The sequence below is a fragment of the Heteronotia binoei genome, chromosome 3 (assembly GCF_032191835.1).
Source record: "Heteronotia binoei isolate CCM8104 ecotype False Entrance Well chromosome 3, APGP_CSIRO_Hbin_v1, whole genome shotgun sequence".
Classification (NCBI taxonomy): Eukaryota; Metazoa; Chordata; class Lepidosauria; order Squamata; family Gekkonidae; genus Heteronotia; species Heteronotia binoei.
The window spans coordinates 60104984-60126374 of NC_083225.1; the positions used below are offsets into that span (position 1 = coordinate 60104984).

The 21391-nt window shown below is 42.1% G+C and overlaps 1 protein-coding gene across 5 annotated transcripts in view; it reads right to left on the reverse strand.

The window, feature by feature from the left end:
- Nucleotides 1–580: 580 nt before the first annotated feature.
- Nucleotides 581–21391, reverse strand: part of DHRSX (dehydrogenase/reductase X-linked) — a 240934-nt gene continuing 220123 nt past the window's right edge. For all 5 annotated transcript variants that reach the window (XM_060233910.1, XM_060233911.1, XM_060233908.1 and 2 more), the window contains one exon: nucleotides 581–1035. In XM_060233910.1, the coding sequence (XP_060089893.1) occupies nucleotides 847–1035 (189 nt within the window). In that variant the 3' untranslated portion in view covers nucleotides 581–846. The remainder of the gene's footprint in view (nucleotides 1036–21391) is intronic.

Here is a 21391-nt window from a genome sequence, read left to right on the forward strand (position 1 = left end):
ACCACCTCCCTCTTCCATCAGCAGCCCAAGGACAAACGGCAGCATGGCCTTTGAACTGTAGTGAGGTGGAAGTATAGGGGGCAGGGGGGGGGGGTAATCTTCTACCAGTCCTTGCACAACTGCAGCAATCCCAGGTTGCTGTGTTTGCTCAAGATTGATTTTGTCAGATTCTCCCTCTTCAGTGCAACTCTCAGTGTTGAATGGATCTTTGTCCCCAATCATCAGAAGAAATCGGAGAGGGGACAGCTGAAAGGGGAAGTGGGAAAGATACTTTTGCACAAGCCTTTCCTGCTTATACAGCTGTAGGGTCCAGCTTATGAAGTTCACTGGTGATACCCAAGATTTTGAGCATACTTAAAACAGTTCTCTGGATCCAGGCCTACATGCTCAGGAAGTCCCTCCCCCATTTATTTATTATTAGAGACTGATGATGTTCAAATAAAAAGGTATATGATCTGCTGGGAAGAGGATTAATTGTTATCTTATTCAGCAGAGTTGAGTTGAATATTCTCTGAGTTGAATATTTTTTAGCTTTAAGGGACAATTCCTTTTCATATTAAAGAAAACCCTTAATTCTACATATGGTTAAAGATATTCTTTTTTAATCACAGACTGAAACATTATGATTACAAAATGGATGGTTAAGTTCAAAACCACCATACACACAATTCTGGTTGGAGATAGCTTGCCCACCATTACCACCAGTCTGGTAGTTTAAACAGAGTTCGTATTTGCCTGTGTGAGTGAACAGTGAATTCCGGAAATATGGGTGATGCTGCATGGTACAGGCCAGTGAGACGCGTTGCATTCATGCAGCAAGCCATGGCTTTTTTTTGAGACCTGTCTCTACGAGATCGTATCAGGAATCCCAACAAGCTTGCAGCTTTCTGTCCAGAGTCTTCTCTGCAGCTCCTCATCATAGGAGAGATCAAGAGATTTTGTCCTTTGCTCATTATAGAGATAACAACTGCCAACTCCTTCCAGCTCTGATGAAACTGCTGCATAGATTGACGTGGATGCACCCTCTTCTGGTGTCTGTGGATTTAAAAAAACAAACAAAACCAAAGCAAAATAACAGCATGTAGAAGAGGTATTTGAGAACAAGGTGCATTGAGAAACACACATTGAGATTCAGCTGGGGTGTAGGGGGAGGATAAAAAGAATTTGAAATGAAGTTTTTCTTTCTGCCAAGAAACCTGTCTGGCTACAGCTTAACCAGAGAAATAGACTGATCATGTGAAGCGCAAACTTTAAACCCACATATGAACGCATCCTGATATTAAACCCTGTTGAACACAAGAGGAAGAACATAACAGGGCACCACATTGAATTGGATGGAGAAAGTTAATGGATCTGAGCTTTGTCTTTGGCCGTTTTCCCACTTACCTTACCCCGGAGCGACGTCCCTCTTCACCACGCTGCGTCTGTGCGGATTTCGCACAAACTGCTGCGCAGCACCAGGAAGAGCCACGTAGTCCCGGGGCTTTTGCGTCGCAAATGTAAACCGCCAAAAAGCAGTTTACATTTGCGACGCAAAAGCCCCGGGACTACGCGGCTCTTCCTGGTGCTGCGCAGCAGTGTGTGCGAAATCCGTGCAGACGCAGCGCGGTGAAGAGGGATGTCGCTCCAGGGTAAGGTAAGTGGGAAAACAGCCTTTATCTTTCTGCTGAGCCATCTGTACACTTTTTTAAATCAGTATTTGAATTGATCTCTTCTGGATTTATGGGGTTTATCAAACTTCAGTCCAAGGAGAGTGGTGGGAACTTGGCAATTTCTAATTTAAAGCGCTGCGCTTGAGGTTATCGGTAGAGATATTTGGCAACATTTTGCAGCTAATCCAACAAAAGTCCAAGAATGTCAAAAAGTAGGAAAGCTTGAGAGAGAGAGAGAGTGCGTGAACACCACTGAATCTAAACAGTGGTAACATGCCAGATTTCCCCCCTCTTGAGACTTGCTATATATGTCTAAGGGTTCATTGTTCTATGAACAATGGACCATTTTCAAAGCCTGTAATAATTTCACTAGTCTAATTCCACATGAGAATCACACCGAAAAGCGTATTGAGAAGAACAGTCCTGAAGGTCAGCTGTACCTGCCTGTGCTGTGTTCTAAAATATGAAACAGATACAGGCATTGTACCTCATCTTTGCTTTCAGCTTGCCCCTATTGCTTCCCTCTGTAATTTTGCGTGAGATGGAGTGCAATGGAAGGCAGGGAACTATGTGTTGCCTAGAAACCACTTTGCTGACACAGTTTTGATGCCCTATGTGGCCAAACAAAGCCTTTGTAATTTCCTTTTCTATATAAAGAAATTGTCTATACTACAAACATATATCACAGCCACGTCCCCTTCTGCGTCCTTCTGACTACCATTATGTAAGTGTCTTTGTTTCTGAATGATTATCATGAGCATGCACACACAAATCTCTTCTATAATACCTAGAGGTGCTATGGGTGAAAACCATAGAAATTAAACTGGTTTAAAAGTCAAAGCTTTAACACAGTATTTAAAAGCCTTCCCCTAAAATACTGAGTAATTATTTATACCAGCATACAAACTATCTTCCTTCCCCAAGTGAAATTTTTTATGGTCACAAAAAAGAAAAAATGTGGATGATACAGTCTCCTCATGATCTGTGTCCTTTCACAGTAACAGTCTCCACTTTGCCTGCCTCCTACAAACTGCACAGGAAATGAATTGTTGTCTACATTTTCAAGCAGCCAGAACAAAAACGTATGATAAAAAATAACACAGAAGATGACATTGCTCATTCCACTTCATCAAAAAGAGGGAAAAAAACAAAAGTAGCAGTAAATAAATGAAAAGAAAGGAAAAGAAAAGAAAAGAAAAGAAAAGAAAAGAAATATTCACATTAAGGTGACCTCTTCTTTTAACAAATTAAGAAGGAAAAAAAAGATCATTTGTGGGGGTCTTTTAATTTTTGATTTTAAAAAGAAAATAAATAACTTTGATAGGATTATTGTTGCAACACAACTTTAAGCATAATTGACCTATGATACTGTAGTGCTGCTGTCCCTAACAGTACTGCGGTGCCCACTAACAGCTTTCCTGGAGCCTGCAAAGTGCTTTTAGAAAATGGGAGGGTACAGATTGGTTGTACAATTAAAAACCATCATGTTAAACAGAGCTTCTGCCTGAAATATTGAAGATTTAGTACTACAGCAAAGTTTGAGTCCAAATAAAGCTTTGTTTGTCTTAAAGGTTCCACTGGACTCCAACTGCGTTCAGCAGTTAAAGTTATATATAACTTTGCTCCCTGACATTCTGTGGCTGTCTCTCCTCCTGCAATAGCCATTTTGTGTTTCACTCCACTGCCTGTGGCAGCCATTTTGTGATTGTGCCCACTGCCCTGTGTCAGAATTTCAAAGGTGCACACAAGCAGGTTGGGGACCCCTGCTTTAATAGTAATATTCAGTTAGTACTTATTCATCCACTGGTGAACTATCACATTTTTATAAGTGGTAATATTTATCATATCCTTAAAAGGATTGTGTGATATGATAGATTTTCAGCCATTGCTGAATATTAGGCTTGTTTAGGTAATCCATACTAGCTAAATCAACAATGATGTTTTCAAATCACTAATCTCTGTGTAAATGTCAGCCTCTGGCATTTTGCTGTAGTTTTAAACACGGATAGAGATAAGATCACAGGATGCCTACAAGGATGTTGGGAAATGGGGCTTCCTCACTGCCAGTGGGTTTGGTCCAAGAGCTTTAAAGTCCGTATTAGGGATGAGTACAAACAAAAAAATGAACTGCAATTTGAGCATGAACTGGGCCAATCTATTTGGTCACATCATTCCCAAACCCCAAACGAACCACATTTTTCCTGTGGAGGCTTGGGTGGTTAATTTTTGTGGTTCATCCTCCAGACAGCCTGGCACCAATTCAATCAATTCCTAGGCAATGCTGGGATTGCACTTGTGGAGAGCCCTGGAAACAACCAAAGCAGTTGTCCATATAAAAATGTGATCAGCAGCTCTGGGAACCAACTACAGAGCTCCAGTTTTGCTCTATGGGAGCAGATTGCTTTCATTTTGCAGCATGAAGAGAGGAGTTTTAAACTCTTATTCTAAATGCATTACATTCAGTAAAACAGTATGAGCTAGAGACTACGATGACCAGGTGGCAGCAAATGAAAACGGTGGGGTCAGGTCAGCATAGAGCCAGTTTGGTGTAGTGGTAAGTGCATGGACTCTTATCTGGGAGAACAAGATTTGATTCCCCACTCCTCTCCACATGCAACTGCTGGAATGACCTTGGGTCAGTCATAACTATGTTAGAAGCTGTTCTGCTCAAGAGCAGTGTCTGTCGGAGCTCTCTCAGCCCCACCTACCTAAGAGAGCAACTATTGTGGTGAGGGGAAAGGAAGGGAGGTTGTAAGCCACTTTGAGACTCCTTCAGGTACTGAAGGGTGGGGTATAAATCCCATCTCTTCTTCATAGTAAAGTAAACTAGAGAATGTCATTTGGCATGGAGATTTATCATCAAAGTGGCATTATGCCAAAAAGAAATCTAGTACATGTCAGAGGCAAAACCAAATGAAAGTAACAATTTGTATTTATGCAATACCGTTTGTCTCAAATTTTACAGATTCGAGTACATATTACAGAAACATTCATTGGGTTTGGGGAAAAAAACCCCAGGATTTAGATCTTCCTCTCCTTACTGTATTATCTTGTTTCTCACTATTCATGTGTTTTGTTAAAAACAACAATATCCATCAACAACTCATTTCATCAGGCAAAATAGAAAATGCTTGGACACATAGAACTTACTCCAAGGAATAAATCAATAGCAGCACATTCTGCTTTTAAAACTCCTCATCAACCAAAAAGGAGGATAGAACTGGAAAAAGAAATACTAAATTGTCATAAAGCACAATTCACATGCCAAACCATAAAAAAGGTAACTAAATGCCCAAATATTTGCTTAACTAGCTAAACCTAACAGTGCTTATAAACACTGATGCACCTTCTCTAGAAGCTCATTCCAGAAGCCTGGTGCTATTGAAGAAAATGCTCTGCTTCCCATTTCTCACCACCTGGATCTCCTTAGAGAACAGGATTTCAAACAGGGCACTGTTCACTGAGTGTAACCAGCAAACAGGGCATTATTTGAGAAATGCAAGCCTGGCCTTTGTAGGTGAAAAGGGACATTTTGTCCAGGAACTCCACTAGGATTCCTACCTATTTTGAGAGCACAAAAGTACCAATTACCAGCAGGAAAATTCACTTTTCCAAGAGTCATTGAGTGAATCAGCCTTGTAAATCTCAAGGTGCAATCATCTACCAGGTCCACCAGTACAATTTCCGTCCCATACTCAGGGTGATTTATCCAAGAACACTGAAGCAACATGAAATGAGGAAAGCAACATGAAATGTTTATAATTGATATGGTCATCTCTGAAGAATAACTGCCTTTCAACCTCTTTAAAGTAGTCTGACACTCTGCAAGTACACACTGACAAAATCTCTACCTACAACCTGTCCTAGCCTGATGCCAGTTAAAAGGACATGACAGTGCCTCTCACATGTCTGGCATGGATTCTACAATAACTCTGGTATCTAAATTGAATTGTGACACAAACTCTGAACCTTTATAATATCCTCTAGTGCATGGGGTGTCAAACATGTGGCCCAGGGGCCGAAATAGGCCCTTGGAGGGCTCCTATCAAGCCCCTGAGCAATTAGTTGTCATCTGTTTCCTTCTCTCTCTCTCTCACTTCCTTTTGCATAACTGCTTGCTTTGCCAGTCATGCTCAATTGCACAGGAGCTACAGAGCAGTCTCCATTTTCTCCATTGGCTGAGGCTCCTCCCTTGGGGAGGAAGGAGAGCTTGCTTTACCAGGCTATTTCAGTTGCTCAGCAAAGCTACTGAGCCAAGCCTCTCTTCCTTCTATTGGCTGAGGATCCTCCCCATCCTCGTTCCCTGGGGAAGGACGGAAAGAGCCAGAGCTTCCTTTCCCCAGTTCCCTGGATCCCATGGGAAAGATACAAAGAAAGCACCTTTGAGACCAACAAGTGCTAATGTTTTAAGCATGTTTAAGGGTTTTTTTTTAAAAAAAAATCTTTGTGTTGGTCTGTGTCCTTTACAGAGTTTATATATCTGCTACCTAATCTTAAATAGGTACACATATCGACCAGCTCAACATGGCTTGGCCTAACAAGGTCTCATTTATGTCACATATCAAATTAGTTTGATGACCCTGATTTACAGTATCTCTGATCACACAGATTACTCTTGAGTTCATGACACTTAAAATAGAAAACTCTGAGCCTTTATGTATTCAGGCAAAATTTGATCTGCATTTGAAAGGAAGGAAAAATTATTCTAAGCCCACCCCCCGCTTTGGAAGCCATATTGGGATCCAGTGGCATTTATGGGACTATCATATTAATTGGGAACTGAAATAATTAGGCACACATAGAAGTTATTCCTGCATCAGAAATATCTATAGATGGCCCTGAGCAGGATAGCCCAGACAAGCCTAATCTCATCAGATCTCAGAAGCTAAGCAGGGTCAACTCTGGCAAGTACTTGGATGGGAGACCTTGGAATATTAGAGCAGGAGGGCAGAAGTAGGCTTTATTCAGCCACCTCCCTGAATATCTTCCAGGCCTGCAGTAGTCACCAGAGGCTGCCATAACATCCAGGTATGCACAAAAACACACACACACATATATACACATACAAAAAAAGAGAAACATCTGTAGATATATTTCATTAAAAATAACAGCACATTAAATCCGATATACAGAGGCACAGTTGCCCTCTCATTCAACTCCTTTTTATGTCTTTGAAACTTGGCAGAAAATTTTCTTCCTAATGGAATATGCTCACCGTTGTCTCATTACTGAATCCAATCAACAGACTGACTAGCAATTAGTTCCTTTACTATTTTCACATCTTATAAAGTGCTAGTTTCCCCATTCATCCATGACTTGAGATTCATAAACTCCCTGGGTAAATATCACACGTCTTTTGTTGTTAGAACTGTGTTTAGAACTCTACTGAAGTTTAACATTTGATCACAGAGAAAGTCATCCTTTGCTAGTAACCGCAATTCTGCAGCTGTTGTATCATTCCATGCCTATGAGATGAACAACTGCAACAAACATGAAAGAAGACCGGGGGGGAGGGGGGATGAACAAGAACCTTATTTTCTCCCAATAAAACTTTTCCTTTAGTCTTCCCTCAGTGAATAAAGAATAAGTACTCATAATTTTTAAATGAAAAAGTAGGTGCCCAAAAATAGTTGTACAGCTCATATCATATCATACAAAGCACAAATTAACCTTTTGGCTTTCCACTAAATTGTTTTGGTCACTATAATTCTCACAGCTGTGCCCTGGGGTCAAGTACCCTTGGGAACATGGGATGCAGTTCAAGGGACCTCAGCCTGAAGGGAAAAATCAACAGAGATCATCTTTTCACCTCTTGTATGAATAATGGAAGAGCCTGCGCACAAGTAGTGATAGTGGGATAATTTTTGCCAGTTCTCCAAGGATCCTGAAATAACATTTCAGCTCTTACAACTGCCTTTAGGGGAAGAGGAAGCAAAAATCCCTTCCACAATCACAATTCTTTTACTTTATTAAATACATTAGTTTGAAGTATTGTAACAAAATCACAGGCATGGCTACATAATTAAGTGCTGGAGAATCTTTAGAATTTTCTAGTAATTGTATAGATCATTTACCTCATCTGGGAACCACATAACTATGTAATTAGTCCAACAAACCAAAGTAGTTGATATACTTTTATGTCTTTAAAAGGCAGCTAGATTGCCAGCTTCCAGGTGAGTATAGAACTAAGTGGGACCATTAGGAAATAAACTGAAAATCTGAAAATGAAAGTGTCTCGCCAAGTCAACAGCTAAATATACAAAATAAAGTTTTTACTGGAATTCTTGTGTTTGGAGTCTCCCAAAAATATTTTTTCCTCTCAAATACGAATTTAACACTCAATTAAAAAATGCCACCATCCACCAAGGGTAAAATGCAACTTCTACAGCTTTTCTGGGGTGGTGGTGGTGGGCTCCCTCCGGGTGTCCTGCCCCCCCCCGGGAAAGTGCACGCGCAATACATCGCCTCTCCTTTCCCTGTGTGGTGAACGCTGCATGGTCACTATCTGGCTATGCCTGGCAGATGGTCACTGCAATGGCCTCTCCTACATTACTGCATCCGTGGCAACACCTTCTCGCTGGTCCCCCCCCGTTTTCACAGAGTTTGCCACATCATGGTGCGACCGTATGTCCGGCGGTATAACCGGATGGGCAGGCTGGGCTCACCAACCTCGCCAGCCAAAAGAGAAGGAAAACTCTAACATCAAGGCTGGGCAGAGAGAGCTCGTTAATGTAACATCTACCACCTGGAGGACTCGCTGCCGGCATCTCGGCTTACTGGGCCATGGCAGATGACCCCATGGTGAAAGGGTGGAGCCAGTACTGCGCACACTGCGCTTCACCTAAAAATTCCTCTGTGCAGGCCTGAAGGGTATCCACATCCACAACCCACAACATACCAAGTCCTACAGCGATGGGCAAGGAGCGAAACGGCAGGTGGAAGATGCCACTGGAAGCCGCAGTCCCGATCCTGCATGTCGGCGGTTCAGGGTATTGGTCGCCTGATGCTGACCCGGAGATGAAAGCATTTTTCGGCAGCACCCTGAATGACCAAGCAGCCTTATTTAGGGACAGCACTGCTTGCTCCGTATGGAGAGGGGCCTAGAAAAGGTGGCCTAAATAAAGCTCGTCTCCTCCCCCCCGCCCCCAGTTGGCTAGCTGCGGTCAACGGGCATCCTTACTTGCGGTCGAAAAATAACAACAAAGAAAAGGCATGCACCTGCTTCACAAAGTGTGCAAAGACTAAAGCTTGCATGTTGGATCATCAGAACCATGCTTGACACAGTAGACAGTGGTCGCCCTGAACGACACTCTGCTCTAGTTGTCCACAAACTTCTCAGGTTGAATATCGACACAGCAGCTCTCAGTGAGGTCCGTTTCCCTGAGGAAGGTAGTCTTCAAGAACACGGTGCTGGCTATACCCTCTACTGGTCGGGTAAGTCAAAGGCTGAGAGCCGCCTTTCTGGCGTTGGCTTCATGGTCAGGAATTCCATTGCCTTCAAACTTGAAAACCTGCCAACAGGTCACTCAGATCGCATCATGTCCATGTGCCTCCCACTTCAAAACAAGCAGCATGCAACACTCTTCAGTGTGTATGCCCCAACCCTTCAAGCAGATTCTGCAGAAAAGTACAAGTTCTAGGCTGATCTATGCTACCTCGTACGGAAGACCCCTACAGAGGACAAGGTGATCATCCTTGGCGACTTCAATGCCAGAGTAGGTAAAGACTCGGAAGCCTGGAAAGGAGTACTTGGCAAACACGGCAGTGGCAACTGTAATGATAACGGGTGCCTCCTGCTAGAATTCTGCACACCATCACCAACACTTATTTATTTATTTTTATTTATTCGTGATTTATATCCCGCCCTTCCCACAAGTGGCTCAGGGCGGCTTCCAGAAATTGGTCAAACATAAAAATTAGACAATTTTAAATATATAAACAATTAAACATTTAAAACAGTTAAAACCTTAAAAACCAGTAAACATTCCAATTACATATAAAACAGACGTCTGGCCAAGCTATCTTCCAGCAGAAGAACAGTCTGAAGACAACCTGGATGCACCCACAGTCCAAGCATTGGCACCTTATTGACTACATTCTGGTGCGCCAGAGAGACCTTCGAGATGTCTTACACACCCGAGTAATGCCCAGTGCAGAATGTCATATGGATTATCGTCTTGTACGCTGCAATCTCCGTCTTCACTTTAAATCTACACCCAGGAGAGGCGGTATCCTCCGGAGGAAGTTTCAGGTTGGCAGCCTTCAGCCAGCCGAAGTTAAAGCTGCCTTCCAGGCAAAACTCCAGACAAGAATTGAGGACCCCAGTTGCATCACAAATCCTTCTCCAGAAGCACTCTGGGAACACCTAAAAACTACCATCCTGTTGACCTCTGAAGAAGTCCTCGGGTTCTCCACAAGGAAGAACAACGACTGGTTTGACGAGAACAATCAAGAGATCCAAGAATTACTGGTGAAAAAGAGATCTGCCTACCAAGCACATCTTGCTCAGCCCTCCTGTCCCGGGAAAAAAGCAACCTTTCGCGCTGTATGTAGCAACCTCCAGCGCAAGCTTCGAAACATTCAGAATGAGTAGTGGACCAAGCTTGCAGAGAGAACCCAGCTGTGTGCAGACACTGGTGATTTAAGAGGGTTCTACGAAGCCCTGAAGGCAGTATATGGTCCATCATATCAGACTCAGAGTCCCTTGCATAGTGCAGACGGCCAAGTGCTCCTCACAGACAAGGCATCCATACTGAACCGGTGGTCGGAGTATTTTCAGGTTCTTTTCAGTGCCAATCGCGTAGTTCAAGATTCAGCAATCCACCTCACCCCACTTCAACCAGTGAAAACAGAGTTGGATGAGATCCCCACCCTAGAAGAGACTGTTAAAGCCATCAAGCAACTGAAAAGTGGCAAGGCAGCGGGAGTTGATGGAATCCCACCAGAGATCTGGAAGCATGGGGGCATAGTACTACATAGCACACTTCACAAAGTACTTGTCACCTGCTGGGAACAAGGCAAACTACCACAGGACTTTCACGATACAATCATCATTACTCTACATAAGAACAAAGGGGAAAAGTCAGATTGCTCCAACTACCGGGGGATAACCCTGCTCTCCATCGCAGGCAAAATCCTTGCTAGAATACTCCTGAACAGACTGGTGCCCACCATTGCAGAAGAACTCCTCCCAGAGAGCCAGTGTGCCTTCAGAGCTAACAGGAGCATCACCGACATGGTATTTGTTCTCAGGCAGCTCCAAGAGAAATGCAGGGAACAGAACAAGGGTCTATATGTGACTTTTGTCGACCTTACCAAAGCTTTCGATACCGTTAGCAGGAACGGCCTGTGGCAAATCTTGGAACGTCTAGGATGTCCCCCAAGGTTCCTCAGTATGGTCATCCAGCTACATGAAGACCAGCGAGGCCAAGTTAGACACTGCAACGATCTCTCGGAGCCCTTCCCAATAGGCACAGGTGTAAAGCAACTCTCTTTACGATCTTTAGCATGATGCTTCAAAGAGATGCAGTAGATCTAGATGATGACGATGGTGTCTACATCCGCTATCGCACCGATGGCAGCCTGTTCAACCTGAGGCGACTAAAGGATCACTCCAAGACAATGGAAAAACTTATCCGAGAGCTACTGTTTGCTGATGATGCTGCACTTGTCTCCCACTCGGTATCAGCTCTGCAGCATATGACGTCCTGCTTTGCAGAGGCTACCAAGCTATTCGGCCTAGAAGTTAGTCTGAAGAAGACAGAAGTTCTCCACCAGCCTGCACCCCAGAAAGATTATCACCCTCCCTGCATCACTGTGGGTGAATCAGTTTTGAAGACAGTCCAGCAGTTCAGCTACCTCGGGTGCATCATCTCCTCAGACGCCAAGATCGACAAGGAGATTGACAATAGACTGGCAAAGGCAAACCGTGCATTTGGCTGACTGCATAAAAGGGTGTGGAGCAACAAGCATCTGAAAAAAGGCACAAAGATCAATGTTTACAAAGCGGTTGTGATGACAACCCTCATCTACGGCTCCGAATCATGGGTTTTATACCGTCATCACCTGCAACTCCTTGAGCGCTTTCATCAGCGCTGCCTTCGCACCATCCTCAACATCTACTGGAGTGACTTTGTGACCAACACTGAAGTCCTCAAGCGAGCGGAGGTTACAAGCATCGAGGCATTGCTGTTGAAGACGCAGCTGCGCTGGGCAGGGCATATCTCCAGGATGGAAAACCACCGCCTTCCCAAGGTTGCCCTATATGGCAAACTTTCCACCGGCCATAGAAATAGAGGGGCACCAAAGAAGAGGTACAAGGACTCCTTGAAGAAATCCCTTGGTACCTGTTGCATAAACCATCACCAGTGGTCTGACCTAGCCTCAGATCCCAAAGCATGGAGGCACACCATCCACCAGGCTGTCTCTTCCTTTGAGAACGCACGCATAGCTGGTCTTGAGGACAAAAGGAGATTGAGGAAGAATCGCACTGCTACAGCACCAACCCCAAATCAGACTTTTCCCTGCAGCCACTGTGGCCGGACCTGCCTGTCCCGCATTGGTCTTGTCAGCCACCAGCGAGCCTGCAGCAGACGTGGACTACTGCACCTTTCTTAAATCTTCGTTCGCGAAGTCAAGCCGAGAGAGAGAGAGAAAGAGAGACAGCTTTTCTATTGAGTACTCCATATATATGTGTGATTAGACACATCCAGGTAAAGTCTGTAAAAGGCTGTAGAAATTGTATTTTTAACCTTGGTGGAATTTTGTATTTGAGTGTGAAATTTGTATTTGAAAATTAATTTTTTCTTGTGAGAATCCAAACACAAGAATTGCAGTAAAAACTTTATTTTGTATACTTAGCTGTTGATACGGTGAAACCTCCAGGTGAGGCCTGGAGATCCTCCTGCTATTACAATTGCTCTCCAGACGATCAGTTCCTCTGGAGAAAATGGCCACTCGGAAAGGACTTCATGGCCTTGTGCCCTGCTGCATTTGTTCCCAAACCATGCCCTCTCCAGGTTTCCCCTCCCAATCTCTCCACCTAGAGCTGGCAACTCCAATGGCAACTCATCTGACAACCAACGGATAAATTGCTTTTGCAACTAAGGAGACTTTAAGACAATTGATAACATGCACCTCAAAATGAACAATAAAAACATTCACAAATGGAAAAAGTCACTACTTAAATTGCAGCTAACTGATGTAACAATGTTCCGTCACTGATTTTTTTTAAAAGCCGATTTTGTAAAGATGAGTTTAGCACAGAGTACTGATAGAGAGCAGCACTTAGACCTTTTTATCTCTGTGCCATGTATGGTTTGCTCACTTTAATAACACCATCCCAAGCAAAATTATACCCTTTTAAATCCATTGACTTCAATAGTCTTGTAATGGTGTAACTCTGCTAAGGATGGCACTGTGGCTTTTTCTCATGTAATTGAAACTCTATGGAAGAAAAAAGGTACTGGGTGTTGTTGGAGCAGGAAAATGGGAATTGGGAAATGGTTAAGCTTTTTCTTCCTGCCTTATTAATTCTGCATCCCAAATTGCTTCCTTCCTGAAGTAGCTCTTTCTGGCATGCAGGTAGTTTGTGCTTCTCATTACAGCTTTTTTTTAAACCAAGACCATGGGCACACAGCCCGAAAAATTTACAACAACCAACAGGGAAGATAACTCTACATAGCCAACTGCCCCACTTCAAAGAAGATGCTGTTAGGTTGGCTCGGCTTGAGAGGAGATGGGTGGGCAGGGTCTTAGTTAATTACTCTACGGATTCCACACACTGAGGGATACATTTGCCCATCAATCTCCAATTTTGACATATTTATTTTCTTTACTATGTTTACCCCCAGAATTAATCCAAACAAATGATAACCCTGTAAATTAAGCTCATTATTCCTGTTTGGTCATTGAATCTCCTAAAGAGTTTATTATGTTGTATGCCAATTTGCTCTCCATCCTCTTCCTTTATGTATGGACTGCTAACATCCATTTCATTGTATATTCATGCACACAAAAGCTTATATTATACCTTGAATAAAACTTTGTAGTTAGAAAGGATGAGGTGATACAAAACCGGTATCAAAGCTTTACAAACACAGAAGTCTAATGGATCTGACAACAGAAGACATTTGTAGTGCTGGGTTTTTTCTTTACACAGGATTTTAACCAACTACTGCAGGATCAGTGGCTTGCAGAGGGAGTTCTTGATCCTTATTTAAACAGCTGTAGCTTCTTCTCTCCCCAAAGTTCATGCTAACTGCATCTTTCTACATGCTTCAGCACACATTTTTGCCCAAAAATTCATCCAACTTTATTTTTGTTACCTGTAAAACTGGAACACACACTCTTATCTGCCTTCACCTGGTAGGAAAGATTCTTGGGTAAAAGTGCAGTTCCTGAAATCTGCTTTCCATCCAGTTGGGATGTAAAGCAGATGCTACAGATAACGTGTGTGTGTGTGTGTATGTGTGTAATTGCACGTCTCTGGTATTTGATGGTTGCAATGACTGATTCGGCAATCAGTTTCAAGACAGAGAAAAGAGCTGCATCTTTTGTCTGTGTGAAAGATATAAACCACACTGATTATTACAAGCTGCCTTTAATTGCAAAGGGGTGGAAAATCAATTTCCTAAATAAATCACTATTCATAATTGCAAATGTATGGGGAGGGAAAAGGTTACAGGTTTAGAGGAAAAGGAAAGACTATGCTCAGATGTATCTTGTTCCTTATTTCTAAGTGTATAGGGGGAGAAAACATTGCACTTGTTTACTGATGAGGGAGAAGCATCCATGTATACTAAGATTTCTCCCTAAGAATTCTCAAGCCATGGATTCACTATTTCATCTTGGGCTAGTCACTCATTTATGCATCTCACTGTAATGTTTTCTAAATGAGAAAAAAATATTATTTTTAACAGTGTAGTACACAGATACTATATATCTAATATTGTAATCAGTGGCTTCAGGACAGCCCAACACTTCAATCTGCTTTGTTACTAACCAACAGCACCTCAATCTTGTCAACAAAGCTTCAGTTTATTGGCCCTCATCCATCCCACTGCCTTCTCCAGGCATTGTATAGGGGCTTCCACAGTCCTACCCACCAAAACTGTTAGAGAAAATAGAGGAGGAGGGTGTTGCCCACCTATGGTGGCACTTTACTTCAACCTCTGGTGAGCTCTCCCAGCAGTTTCACACAGATTTTAAGAAATAGGGAAGGACAAATATATGCTGCTTTTTATGATCTCATTAAGACTGGTGTTAATTGAGATAACAGGGATATCACCTGTGCACTTTCTTATCTTTTGCTGCCGATATTGACCTGCCCTACCCTACTCCATAAAGTAATTTCTAAACTAAACTATTCTATACCCTCTTTGTGGCTTCGTAATACCTCTCTAAAGCCACTAGGAAAGTGGACATATAACAAGAATTAGTGTGTGTGTTTGTGCACACGAGGGGGGGGGGGGGTCATAGCCTGATCAGCACCTTTGAAAACAAAACTTTAAATAAATATTTGCTTTTTCTCTAATCGTATAATATCCTTAATGAATGAATGAAAGGGGGCTGACCTTTCAGTTCTTAAATCTGTGTTCACTAAGAGGATTAAGACTGTGAACTCTGTAAAGCCTTAGGCCTGGAACACAGATGGGGAGAAAGAAAATGAAGTTAATTTTTATTCAAACTAAAACAGTTGGCATCACTCTGGGAGATAAATTGCTTTAATTATTTCCCCCTTGCTAAACTTGGGTTCCCATCATTTCATGAAAGCAATGCATTAGCTCTTGCTTGAAACAATAAAATCAGCTGAGAATGGAGGAAAGATTTTAAGACGTTTGAGCTCCAACGGGAGAGGGACAGGACTAAAAACCAAGTTGAGAGCGCCCATAGTTGTTTTATAACACTGAAGTCTAACAAAAGAGAACTGCAGCTTACTTAATATGGGCTTTGAGGTTTCTTAAGAGTTACTTCAAAAGATGTATGGTGTCTGGTACTTATTTTAGTTCAATATTTACATGTTTTTTGTTTTCTAGTTTGATATTCTTTGCTTAGTTAAAAATGAAGCCATTAAATTTTAAGAATTCACATACATTCTATAAAATATTTCCCACTTCAGAGGCATGCATAGTAGCATAAAGCATACTGTGATTTCAGACATCAAAGCTGAAGCTTACCTCTTGCTTTAAGATCTCTACTACCTAATCCGTATACATTCCATGATACAGCTTTCAAACCTACTCTTGTGAAGGGAGCAAATGTCTGAGCTTTGCATGATCCTGCTTAGAGTACCTGGGATTACAAATGAAAGTCATTTCTACAGCAGCACTCAGCATTTGTGCATAAATTACATTTTATCCCTCATGTGACTCCCTTTGCTGCATACTTCTCTGCCTCCCCCCCCCCAATACTAATCATCCAGGAATTTATCCCAGCTCACCACCAAAAAAAAGATCAGCTTTCCTCCTCAAGGATAAGCTTCCTGGCCTTCTCACTAGGACAAGGAGGCACATATGAAGAACCAGGAAAACTCTTGAATTAGCAGTGGACAGAGATGCAAACTTAAGTATAGTGATGGGTGACTGTCAAAGATCAGTGAAACAACTGTCCATGAAAAATGATAGAGATCAAATGGCCAGTCTAAGGGACTCTGGGTAAGCTTAGGGTCAAAAGGATTCTTCAGGATTCTGGGAAAACTATTATTTGGTCATTGTACATGAGGGAAGGTCACTAGCTTCACTGGGAGATCGGTTTATAAGTGGCCCTAGGGGCAAAACAACACATTATGCATGGGATCACAATTGGATCTCCATATGGTTCCCTCTTCACAGTGATGTTGGTGGGGATATAAATTTTAGGCTGCCAACTCTGTCTTGAGAAATTCTTGGAGATGTGGTGTGTTGGAGGAAGAAACCTGGGGAGGAACCCCTGCAGATTATAATGCCCACCCTCCAAAGCAACCATTTTCTCCAGGAGAATTGATCTCTATTATCTGGAGATCATCTGTAATCTCAGGATATCTCCTGACCCCACCTGGAGTCCTCCTGCACCATTTTCCTCATCTACATTGTAGCCTCCCCCTCCCCTCCCCAGCTATTCGTTATTATTGTCAAACTATCTTTAATTAATTGCTCTAATTTATTAGAATTCAAATAAAATACTGTGCAGTCAGAGGACAGGATAATGAGGGTCTTCTTTTTCTCTAATTCTTCTGAGGGTCCAGCTATATATTAAAAAGTCCTTGTGCTTGTAGGGGAACAATAAGAGGACTTTGCACCTCATGTTCCATGGGAGTTTTGTCCCTCATAGACACATATGAGCTCTTTTTTGTTTGCAACTACATCAGGCAAGGAGAAGGGGCTTCAGCCTCTACTCCCTTGAAGTTTTTTATTGGGTTAAATGTAAAAAAAAAAAAGCCTTAGAAGCACAAAAGCTTTCCCCAGTATCCCTGATCCTCCATGTTTCCAGGTTAAGGAGAAAATGCTGTTCAAACAAATTACAAAGATGATCCAACTCCTAACAAAAGAAAGAAATTTTACTTTAAAAAAATAGAAGCACATCTTACATGACATATCATGTAGGTACATTTGACTAGATGTAAACAGCCTGATTTCAAAAATAGGTTAACTTGCTACAGCTCCAAGGCCCATGTAAGACAGAAGAAAAGTCCAATATAAAAGAGAAAACATGCAGCTGCCAAAGAATCTCAGTATCTAACTAATGAGAGGCTGAGGCCAACCGCAAGTGTACCTGAGTGAGAAAATTTTCTTAACCCTTTCCCTCCCAGATCTTCTTGCATGCAGGATTTCAATATCCAACAGTTTCTGCATCCTCAAACAGCTCCAGGGAGTCACTATTGGGTGGAATTCAGGTGTAATCCTGTAAGTAAGGTGATTTTTACAGCAAAGCAAACAGCAGCTCAATGGATACAAAACAGCAGTGCTGTCACAAACAGAAAAGAGTTGGTGTAAGCCTCTGAAGCACAGAAGAAACCAATCCATGAATGCGATGAAGTCTTAATGTTCCTCCCCAACAATCTTGAGGGCTTTTTAATGTGCAGCTGAGTAATGTGCAGGGTTTGGGGCATGGAAGTAAGGGAATGGAACCTCTGGGAGAGGAAGTAAGGTTCAATAGAAGCTGAAGGATGATGACTTGTAGCTTGGAAAGGCTGAAGCCAGAACCCTGACAGTGGATATGCAACCATCAGTGAAAACTCACTTGTACTGGTTTAGATCAAGATGGGTAGCAGTGTTTGTCTGTAGCAGTAGAAAAGAGACACAGTCCAATAGCACCTTAAAGACTAACAAAATTTGTGGCAGGCTATGAGATATCATGAGTCACTGCCCACCTCTTTAAGAAGTGAGCAGTGAATCACAAAAGCTCATACCCTACCATTAGGTTCTACTGGACTCTCTCTTTTTGGATAGAAAGGTATGATATACTTTGATTTCAACCACAAATCCCATGGCCTGGCTCAAACACACATAATGCAGCAACCTTGCAGGAGCTGAACACATCTGGATCTATCCTATACCTGCCTCAGTAACTGCCTAGGAATCCTACATAAAGATTATATATATAGTTCCATGGTAATAAAGCAAGGTATAAATGTAATAAATAAATTAGAACTACCTATATACAGTGATTAAATCCATTTCTCTGGGTGCCAAAGAATCTGTAAAAGAGAAAATGGATAGCTACCTGCTGGCATAAATTGGGGTTTCAGGAAAACTATTCAAAGCTAGGTGCTTGCCAATCAATGGAGAATCTGAATAAATATATTTTCTTTGGGGCAAATAATGTGCCAGACTCCATGCACAGTACCTGCAATGGCAAACCCTGACAAAGACTGACACAGGATACTGGACAAGGTTCAATGGGTACCTCTTTGCAGCACTTTTGCCTGACAGATGGCTGGGGAGACTGGGTAAACAAACACTGTGCTAACAGTTAATTACTACATTGCTTTCAGGTGAAGTGCTAAACAATGGCAACTACTCAGAGTGCTGAGCTCCACAGGAGAGCCACCATGTTCTCACTTTGGAATATCACATGGCTATTTAATTAAAACAGAAATCATTAGAGCCTCTTCACAAGGCTGAGATCCTTGCCAACTTTACTGTTTTTAATTATTGCTGTTACAGTTGATTCAGACACCCATAGATTATGTATTTCCCCACCTAGCTGGGCTGCTGCTACATGGAAGTGCCTTTGAGACTAATCAATGAGAACGTCACATTCTTAGGGTGCAGGCAGGAATCCAAAGCCAGTCCAAGGTCAAAGACCAGGAAGTCAAGCAGGAGCCTGGTCACCAATGCAGAATCACAAACCGGAATCAGAAGTCAATGTCCAAAAGCCAAAAGGTCAGGATCAGGAAGGAGCATGGATGCAAGCCAGAGAATAGGCTTGTTGCTTCCACAAGGTTACCAGGTCCTGGGTGGGAGCTATATGGGAGTCTCAATCAGCCTGCTCCCTGGGTAGCAGTGACTCTGCTAGAACTCAGAGCTGAGAGATCTGAAGCATCGACATGCCTCATGTTTCGCTCTGAAAGTTCTTTCCGGAGCCTGCTTCGAACTCTTAAGATGGGAGGAGGAGAGCTTGGAGGAGATTGATCAGCAGCTGACACTGGTGCCTGGAGAGTGATTGATGGGCCAGCTGCTGTTTGTTCAGCTGAGGAACTAGTTGGCAACTTTTCCAGGTCTGTTAACCCTTCCATTTCCTCCTTGTCATGACAGATAACTGCATTTAATGAGAAGCTGTTCCATTTTGAGTAAAAAACTGGTTGTTATACTCAAAAAAATTATTGAGCCGTTGTAACAAACAAGTTTTCTTCCAGTTAAAAAACACTGTTCCATATTCACTTTTATGTAGCTCTAACATTGTTAGAGAATCAATCAATATTCTGTAGTGCAATCCTAAAAAGAATTACACCCTTCTAAATTTGTTTAGGATTGCCTTGTCTTTGTATTATTTATATAATATATAACTACACTTAAAATATATCCAGCTGTCTTCAACTGAAGTCAGGGCTTTTTTGGCCCTGGCTCTGACCTGGTGGAACACTCTGCCAGACAACATCAGGGCCCTGCAGGATTTACAGTACAATCCTAAAATTACTTTCCTGGGAGTAAGCCCATTGAATAGACCTTAGCAGAATTCAGAGCAGACCTGCTTAAGATCATTCTCTTAATGCAATTCTGCAGAGCCCGCAAGGCAGAGATATCCTACCAGGCTTTTGGTTAAGGGCAGCGACTGGTAACAACATGACTGGCACCTTCCTCCCCCCACCCCACTTACTCTCTCCCCTCTCCTTGCCCTACTTGTGAGGTGGCATCGCAGTCCAGAACTGATTATAGGTTATTAATGCCACCTTGGGAAAATCTTTGAATCCATGATGTTGTATTTTATTGTAGTTTAATTAGTAATTATAAATCTATTTGTGTATTCTTTTACTGATGTATGTTTCCCAGAGCCTTGTGTATACAGGGATTGGGCAATTAATACATCCAAAGTACGTATAAACAAACAAGCAAACAAATAAAAACCAATCTATGCTGCCTCAATTGCTCATTTGTGGGTGGATCCTTTGAAGCATTTCTGAGGACAAAAAGATTTCCAGCAATGGTATGTAACTTCCCTCCCACCGTAGTCCTAAATACTGCAGCGCTTTGAGAAGCATTCTGAATTGCACCAGGAGGGGGAGGTGAGGAAGTTGGGCTCTGCGAGAACAAATTCTTCCATCCACAGAAATGGCCTTTATGTATTGTGCACTGTACTTTAATTTTTTTGTTCTGTTGTTTTATGTCTAATCCGTAGCTTTATGTTTAATATTTTAAACTTGGAATTCAATTATATAATGTTGTCAACTGTTTTGTGTTGTTATCAATTCAGAAACCAAGTTTTTCGGAGTGAAGGGTTGGATCCCGATGCTTCATTGAAGGCTAGATTTGAGGTATGCTACATGATGTATCCCAGACACTGATCAAAATAAGAATTTCATTGACCTTTTTATCTAGTTCATCTCACATTCTTTCTTACTGCTATACTTTCTTATATCTCCATGAACAAAAAAATATTTGCAATCTGAAGCAACCATCAAAGCCCACAGTGAGTATATTAGAGGAAAAAGAGGATCTTGTTTACTAAGTAATGTCAAGCCATATGAAGTAATGTTTGATAGGTGTAATTCAACAATCCTCACACAGCTTTATTCATCTTGTGTTTGTTGCATCAAAATGTCCACCCTATCACAAAGAAAACTGCAATCCCAGAACAAAGAAACTGCATGAACAATCATTTGTACTATTTAAGATAGGAACTGAATGACTTAATGTTTAGTGCTAGTTAAATAAACTGAATTTTAAACCGAGTAGAAGGATCTCTGTATGATTAGTTCGAAATAGGAATTTAAGATATGGTAAAACGAAGATAGGGAGACCACTCTGAACTAATTAGAAGAAGGGTGGTATGATGGACAGTTCTGCCCTTTTCTGCCAACTACTAGTTCCCTTTAAATCCCGGTTGAAATGTTCAGTAAGTCTGTAACAGCTAATCAGGTCCCTTAGAAACTTGAGAGAAGATAGAAGGGGAAACTGGAACAAAAAGCAGTTAAACTGCCATTCTTTCCGACAAGGTTTCCATGCCGGTGAGGTAGGTTAGGGAAACCTTATTCTCAGGAGACAGCATTTATTTCAGAAGTCTGACTTCAGGGAAAGCAGTATGGTTAAGTGTGGTGTCCA